This window comes from Brachyhypopomus gauderio, chromosome 5 (genome assembly GCF_052324685.1).
Source record: "Brachyhypopomus gauderio isolate BG-103 chromosome 5, BGAUD_0.2, whole genome shotgun sequence".
Lineage (NCBI taxonomy): Eukaryota > Metazoa > Chordata > Actinopteri > Gymnotiformes > Hypopomidae > Brachyhypopomus > Brachyhypopomus gauderio.
The window spans coordinates 33,756,668-33,765,278 of NC_135215.1; the positions used below are offsets into that span (position 1 = coordinate 33,756,668).

At 47.4% G+C, this 8,611-nt stretch overlaps 1 protein-coding gene across 1 annotated transcript; it reads left to right on the forward strand.

Moving 5' to 3' along the window:
• The first annotated feature begins 7,000 nt into the window (after window positions 1-7,000).
• Window positions 7,001-8,593, forward strand: tmem17 (transmembrane protein 17). Its single transcript, XM_077007326.1, has 5 exons — window positions 7,001-7,215; window positions 7,600-7,703; window positions 7,810-7,923; window positions 8,017-8,160; window positions 8,255-8,593. The coding sequence occupies exons 1-5, from the start codon at window positions 7,101-7,103 to the stop codon at window positions 8,351-8,353; spliced, it is 576 nt and encodes a 191-aa protein (XP_076863441.1). The 5' UTR covers window positions 7,001-7,100; the 3' UTR covers window positions 8,354-8,593.
• The last annotated feature ends 18 nt before the right edge of the window (window positions 8,594-8,611 follow it).

The window sequence follows — 8,611 nt, forward strand, 5'->3', positions numbered from 1 at the left end:
CTGCTGACGTCTTGGAAAAAGGAGCTCTTGCTGATGAAATGCGTGCACACAGTGCTGACTTTAACAGGATGCATGACACTGCGCTAGCCCTCTTGGAGGCTCTGGATGATGTGGATGACAGTGAAGAAGAGGCAAGAACCACGAACGCAAAAATCGAGCAATGTCTTGTTGTTTACAGTGACACCGTCCAGCTCACCAGAGAAACGCTGTACAAGAAGTTTGCAAGACCCGAGATTCTGCTCTACATTGAAGGAACAGAGGGAAAATGCAAGGAAGTGGAAAATGCAAACGTTGCAGATATGCCAGAACATGAATTTGAAGCCCTACGTCAGGGGTGGCCAACCCGTCATAGACCAAGAGCCACTTTTCTTACTGTGTTACGGCAAAGAGCCACATCGTACATGGGCGAGTGTAATCTGTTGAGCGGGGGGGGGGGGGGGGGGGGGGGTGCAAATCATTAGCTGTGAAGACAGTCAAATGCGTGTTTTCCACTACGCCGGTTTTAAAAGTATTAGTGGCTCGCTAGGCTTGTAAACTAACCGCGCACCACGGGTGGGGAGCCGCATGAAACCAGGCAAAGAGCCGCATGCGGCTCGCGAGCCGCGGGTTGGCCACCCCTGCCCTACGTGATGGCTTTTTGGAAGGGCTCCATGAATTGGAGCAGAAGGTCTTAGCATGGGAACGTCTCGTGTCTGACAAAGTCACTCAGCATAAGCAGGAAATTTATAACCTTAAAAGCAGAGCACGGGCCTGGGAACTGAACAGGAGAAAACTGAGCCGGATGCCCAAACCAGAACCTGTTGCAGTTGATGCACTGCAAACAGTCAACCAGCTTAGTGTCTCAGAGGCTTCTCTACCACCTAAAACTCCTACCATCTCAAAGCCACAGATCAGTCTGGAAAGAACGCGTCTGCCTGTTTTTTCAGGAGACATGACAGACTACTATCGTTGGAAAGCAGAGTGGGCGGAGTTGGAACAGCTAGGGAACCCGATGAGAACTGCTGGAGTCACACGCTTCCATCTGCTGGCAAGCTTGAGTGAAAAGGTGAGAAGAGACTTAGTTCTTTCCAGCTGTTCGACCCCAGATGAGATATTCAAGCGCCTTAACAATCGTTTTGAAAATAAAGCAAGGATAGTTCTCAAGATTGCTGAGGATATTGAAAGCCTACCTCCCGTGAAGGGAAATAACCCTAGGAAGGCAATTGAGTTAATCCAGGCCGTGGAGAGGGCCCTGAGCAATCTAGTCATCCTGGGAGAGGAGGACGTCTTGAAGAACAGGCTGGTCGCCCAATCACTAGAACGAAAGCTGCCCAGCTCCCTTAAGGAGAAGTGGATTGAGTATAAAGCAGAACCTCTGCATGGATTTAGTCCACAAACCCACTTCAACTGCCTGCTGCGTTACCTTCAGAAGCAGGAGGCTGTGCTGGAGGAACTAGACCAGCTGGATGAAGGTCTCAAAGAGGCAACTCCCTATGCAAAATTGCCTGTGGTCAAAGTAGCTAAGAAGGCATATTCCAAAGCTACCTCAGGCCAGAGGGGGTCCCAGCCAAAGCCACAGGCGAATGCTTGCACCGCCTGTACTGACACAGCCCATGCTGGTAGGCTTTTTGCATGCATCACATTCCGAGGAATGGATCTTCAGAACACAAGGTGGTCTGCTATGGGTTGGAAAGCATTGCCGATGTCAGTCACCCTGTCACCCCGCAGCAGCTCCTGAAAATATTCCCGGATGTCGCTGCAGCAGAGCTGACCCGGCCTGAGACCATCGACCTGTTGATTAGTCACAGAGAGGGTCGGCTTGTCCCACAACCATTGAAGATGGAGGGTGATCTTATCCTCTGGGATGGACCACTTGGCAAAACAATAGGTGGTACCCACCCCGACCTCTTCGAGTCTGTGGACTTGACCCTCCACCAGTCTGAAACCCACTTTGCTCGAACCATGAGGACCTCTTCGAAACTTTACAGAGAAGTTCTTGTGAGCTCAGGTGGGGACCTGCGACAGATGGTTCATAGCAACTCCACTGAAAAAATTAAGGACTGTCTCTCATATGTCTTGACAGACAAGCACAGTGATGCTCCTCATTGGGATACAGCTTACCCTTGGAAAGTCAACCCAGCCATTTTGCCAAATAACCGCCAAGCAGTGGAAGCAACCTTTCGAAACACTGAAGCTCGGCTGGCAAAAGAACCACTGTGGGAGGCAGCATATAGGGAACAGATTCAAGATATGGTGGCAAGAGGAGCCGCTGTCAAGTTCACAAAAGAACAGCTTAAAGACTGGAATGGGCCGGTGTGGTATATTAGCCACCTGGTTGCTCCCAATCCTCACTCCAGCTCCACGCCAGTGAGAATCGTCTGGAATAGTAGCCAGGAGTTCAAAGGGTTGACTTAAACAATCTACTTCATAAAGGTCCTGACGTTCTTAACCCCATCCGAGGTGTCCTCCTTAGATTCAGAAGTGGATTATACGCAGCCCTTGGCGACGTCAGGAAAATGTATAATTCTGTGTGGCTTAAAGATGAAGAAGTACATCTCCACCGATTCCTTTGGAGGGATGACCCCAAAGAAGAAATTAGCGAGTTTGCTGTGGTCAGGGTCAACATTGGGGATAAACCTGCTGGTTGCATCGCCCAAGTAGCTATGAGGGAGACTGCTAACCTGCCCCAGTTTACATCTATGACTGCAGAGCGCCGCATCGTGACAGAGGACTGCTATGTCGATGATATATTGACCTCCCACAATGACGCCTAAGCTCTAACCCAGATGACTGAAGGAGTTGAAAAGATCCTAAAAGCAGGTGGCTTCTCACTTAAACCTTGGGTCCTAAATGGCCAAAGTGGGAGGAGTGAAGAACCTAACAGTCTCAGTACCGAAGCAACAGTACCTAAGACTCTGATACTTCCAAATCAAATGCGAGACGAAGAAAACAAAGCACTTGGTCTAGGTTACGAGCTAGAAACTGACAAACTCCGCCTGTTGACATCAGTGAACTTCTCGAGGCGGCGAGGAAAGATGAGAATTGGGTTGAACCTACGAGAGGAAGAGGTCAGGGCAAACACTTCTGACCCTCTCACCCGCCGAATGCTGCTAAGCCAAATTGCAGGGTTTTATGACCCTATTGGCCTAGCCTCACCCGTCAAGCAAAAGGGTGTGATACTAGTGAGGGAGTCCTTTCAGGAAGCAGGAAAGGATCGTCCTGTCAGAGATACCTGGGACGACCCCCTCTCACCGCATCTCCGCGAGGCTGCAATAACGCTCTTCGAGCAGTACGTACGACTCGGCAAAGTAAGATTCTCCAGAAGTCTTACTCCCCCTGGAGCCACAGGCCACCCTATGGGTGTCACCTTCTCAGACGGTAGTGAAGCTTCATATGGAGCAGTGCTGTACCTCCGCTGGGAGACTGCAGGTGGAGTTATTGTCAGACTCGTCGAGTCTAAAGCTAAACTAACCCCACTAGATCAAAAGGGTGATGCCATCAAAGCAGAGCTGTGCGGAGCTGTCTTTGCAACGCGTCTGAGGTCCTACTTCGAAAAGCACTGTTACATTCAAGTCGACAAGTGGGTCCACATAGTTGATAGCCAGACCATTCTTGGAGCCATCCAGAAGGATAGCTATGGCTACCAGTCTTTCTTTGCCAATCGGGTAGGGGAAATCCAAATGGCCGGGCCCGTCGACAGTTGGAGATGGGTCGAAGGGAAAGTAAATATTGCTGACCTCATCACGAGGGGAGCCCCCCCTGAAGATCTTGCTGAAGGATCAGCTTGGCAGGAAGGCCCTGCATTCCTCAAACTCCCTTTTGAAAATTGGCCCGTGAAAACTGCCGGAGAAGTTCTCTCCTCTGTCACCGGAGATGTTGCAGCACTTCAAAGGAAGGCGTTCTCTTCAACAGTCACGTCAGTTGCAGTTCTGCTCAGGAAATGGTCAGCCCAGAGCATCATTGCTCTTGTGGATCTGGTTGAGCCTAAGCGATTCAGCTCTCTGTCACGCCTATGTGGGGATGTCGGCTGGCTGAAGAGAGCAGTAGACACCTGGCTGAGCAGACGCGCCTTGACCCCTAAAGCCTTAAAGTGGGAGGGAAAAACTTACCTCTCAGCAGAAGAAAGGGCTGTTGCTTTTAACTTCTTGGCCCTTGAGGCCCAGCACGGCGTCACGTTTCAAGACTCGATGCTTGATTGCATAGTCGTTCAAAGAGAGTCAACCATAGGCCTTCTTGTCTGTGGAGGGAGAGTCCAGTGTTTGGACGAAGATAAAGTCGTCGTTCCATTGAACCCATTCTGTTCAAGGCTTGCATCTCTATTAGTCAAAGAAGCCCATGAAGAAAAGCATGAAGGTATCGCTCCAACTTTCCTTCGAACACGAAAAAAAGCCTGGATTACTCAGGGACGAAAACTCGTCAAAAAGGAAACTAGCAGTTTTACACTCGCCCGTGTTCCCTTTTTTGCCCTGTTCCCTCCCTGGTTTCCTGTTGGTCCCCGTTCCTGTGTGCGTGTCTGTCCGTGTCCGCATGCCTGTCCCTGTGTCCATTCGTGGTGGTGTCCTCCATGTCCCTGTTCCTGTCTCTGTTCCCCAAATCGTCACCCACTTTGTTCCCGTCCCCATTTCCGTCGTCCTCCGCCTGTTTGCCTCAGCGTCTCAGTCCTCCCTGGTGTCCAATCCTGTGCCCTTGGCCCCGTCTTGTCCGGCCCCCTTGGTCTCGCCCCCTGTGTCAACCCCCTGTCCTGTCTCGTCTGGCCCCGTTCCCGCGTCGCCACCCGTTCCTTGTCCTGGTCCTCCCATACGTCCGGTGTCCGGGCCAGTGTGTCCGTCCTACCCCGTGTCTGTTGTCCCCGCCCCGGCCTTGCCCTCTCGTTTCCCTCTGTGTCGTGGTGTCTCTGTCCCCGACGTCTGTCCGGCCCTCCCTGGTTGGCGTGCCCCGGAGTTGCAAGCCTTGAGGGGGGGTTATGTTACGTCCAGCTTCGCCCTCCTCCCTGGTCCCGCCTAGTTCCCCGGTTCTGTGCTGTCTGCTCCGCCCCGTCGTTAGTGGCCACACCTGAACCTCGTTTCACTCCCCTGTTCAGTGTATATCTTCCCTTCTGTTTCAGTCCTCCGTGTCGGTCATTGATTGTAGTGCTTCCCTCTGTCTTCTTTGCCCTCGCTCGGTTTTTGCCTGCCGTACGCGTTCGCTGTGATCCCTGTCTCCTTTGTGCTTTTCGTCTCGTCTGTCTAAGCCTGCGTGTATGTCTCCGTGTTTGCTTAGCCATCCCATCCCGTCTCAAGGTGTCTGTTATGTTCCTGGTAGATCTGTGTTATATTTCTATGTAATGGTCTTCGTTTGGTCTACGTGTCTGGTTATTGGGTTTCATGTTTCTACCTGTTGGTCTGAGTTTTGTGCCGTAGTTCTGTCCTGTTCTAATCATGTTTGCGCGTATGTTTCTGTTACCTGTCATTTAATTAAATCTAATCAAATCTTGCACTTGCGTCACGCCTGTTCCCCCTGAAACGTTACATAAACAAATCCACAAAGAGTTATATCTGTCTGCCGTTTCGTCAATGCCCTTTCGGTGGGAAAACCGAACATATATATATATACATATATGAAGATATTATAGATATTATACGATATAATATGAATATATGAAGATATTATACATTATGCATTTATACATTTAAAACATTCCCCACTCACCCTCCTCCAGGTCTTTATCTTTCAAACTTCATGTGCCCGACTCCACCTGCAGGTGGATCACAGACTTCCTCATGGACCGCAGTCAGCGAGTACGGCTGGGGAAGATTGCCTCGAACATGCGGACTTTAAGCACAGGATCTCCCCAGGGCTGTGTACTTTCCCCTCTGCTCTTCTCACTGTACACCAACTGCTGCACCTCCATCCATGACTCTGTCAAACTGATTAAGTTTGCGGACGACACCACTGTCATCGGACTCATCTCAGACGGAGGTGAGTCTGCTTATAGGAAGGAGGTGGACCGGCTGGTGACCTGGTGCAGCAACAGCAACTTGGTGCTCAATGCCCAAGGCTGCAGCGCATCGTGTGCTCCACTGAGAAGGTCTCCAAGACCTGTACGTCTCCAGGACGGTGGGGAGAGCGGATCGGATCATAGCAGACCCTTCTCACCCCGCACATGGACTATTTGATCCACTCCCCTCGGGCAGGAGGCTTCGGTCCATTCGGACCAGAACCTCCCGCCACAGGAACAGTTTCTTTCCCTCTGCCATTGGACTCAAGAACAGCATATAATCATGTCACCTATCTCTTTACAACCCTGCCTTGGTCACTTTACTTGAAATGCACTACTCCACGTGCACAGTTGTTTATAGTACTGTTGTTGTACACGCCTTCTGTATTTTTATTCATTCTATTTATATTTTATATTCGCATAGGGTATTATTTATGTGGACTTAATTTTGCATGCCTATTACTACTTGTTTTTATGTTGCACCTTCATGCTTCATTAGCTGTTCCCAGGACTGCAATTTTCTGGATGGAGATCTTGGATGATGTTTATTGGGATTTTCTGGAGGCATGCTCAAGATTTCAAGAATTTGCACTAAAGCCTGTTTTCAGAAATATTAAATATATATTTTTTGAAATAATTTTTATATCTTAAAATAATATCTTATATAATTTTATATCTTAGTTAGTTTTAACTAAATCGGATTAATTACCTACTAATTAGAAACAAAGTAAACATGTCTAATTTGCTTTATGAGTAGTTTAGGCCATTTAATTTTGGATAGCCAATCTTTATTTATGTATCAGATATTAAAACTGAAACTGAATTGCAGATATCTTGATTTGAAACTTCCATGCAACTCAGTTGTAAAAGTGATGTCATTCTTTCTAATCCAAATTTAATTCTCATTATGCCTTCTCTTAAATGTAAATCTGGCGAAGCAAATAAACGTCTAGAGGGTTTCTCTTGAAAAACAATAACACAATCATCCACATCCGATCCTATGATAAATAAAAGCGAGTGTTTAAAACGCACTACGTTTTAATCCAGACCCTCCTCCTTCTATTTCAAATCATCCTAGTTAACACTAATGTGGCTGGCGTTAGCGATGCTAGCAGGCCAACCTGGGTGCAGGGGCGTTTGAACGATGGACCTCCCAGAGCCCATAAGAAGACGTTTGGGGGATTTTTCAAGAACTGTATTTGTAGATCAGAGACATTCAGAACTTTCGCCCGAGGATCACGTCTCATTTCTGAACCAGCGTGAGTTCCTACAGCCTGGACGCCCGGTTGCTGAATCACAACTAGATGGAGTCAGCTTCACTTAGCTGGCCAGCTAGCCTTTGGTTGCTAGCTAGCCTTTTCAGCAAACTAGCTGACAACTTTGCCAACTTGGTTGTTATCTAGCTACACATTAGTTGCTAGGATTATTTAGCTAGCCAACGACTATTAAATCAGCATATTTAGCTAGCCGGCTGTGTATCTAGAACTGGTCTGACGTTAAGTTTGATGTTGGCCTTTGTCTATTGACACTGTTAGCATCGCTAGCTTGGCTTTCTATCCACCTAGTGATGGTGAGCAGCTGAGTTTGGCATGACCTACTCCAACACTGCGTTGACTGCACACCCATTCTTGTTCCGTCCATAGATGCAGACGTCGTATCCAGTCTGCCTCTACAGATGTCACTTTTCTTCAACATGTGGTTCTTTCCTTTTTGGTGGATTAGTGAAGTGGTGATGCTGCACCTCAAAGTAATTGATGTTTTCCTAAGCACTGTTAAAGGTGGGCTGTTTGATACAGTTGATTGTAATGGGATTTTTTGGTTTTCTGACTTTGATACTTGTTCTTCTCACCCAGTATCCCGCACTCCAAGATTACTACAAGTTCATCCTAATTACTATACTAATTTTAATGACTCTCATAGAGGCTATCAGACTTTACTTGGGGTACGCAGGGAATTTACAAGAAAAGGTAAGGTGCATGACTTCTGTATCTCATACAAATGCATTTACATAGCGAGCACATTTTTAAACCTACAGTCCTACATGTTATGCTTTATGATAGGTTCCTGAACTGGCTGGGTTTTGGCTCCTGAGTCTCCTTCTGCAGTTTCCTCTGATACTATTCCAGCTTTTCAATGAAGCTATACTCATTCAGCCTTTGGAGAGAGGAGTTCACATAATTCTGGCCTCATTCATTTTGGTAGAGGTAGGGATAGTATACACATGAGCATTTTATTTTATTTAGAAAGCTCTAAGAGGTTCGTTGTTTGTAATATATATTTTTTTACCGCCACATGCAGGCTCTATCTGGTTTTGCTGCTCTCCGTGCAATGGTCAGACACACTGAAAGCCGCTTCCACCTTCGACAATTTAGTGGAATTCAAGAATTCAAAGCATGAACGTCTAATCACGATGACCTGTATTCATCTTTGGTAACAGTGATCACTTGTACAAAACAGATAAATTATAATTTAAAAGAAACCACCTGGCAAAATAATACATGTCTGTGTGTCCATAACTGTAAATACTTATCTTGAATGGAAATGTGTGGAATGTTCATATGAAGTATTTTGTAGTGAATTACTCCCACTTTACTGTTATATAACTACAGGTTACATAAAAACTTGTTTATTTCCTTATGCATGCTTCCTTGTATT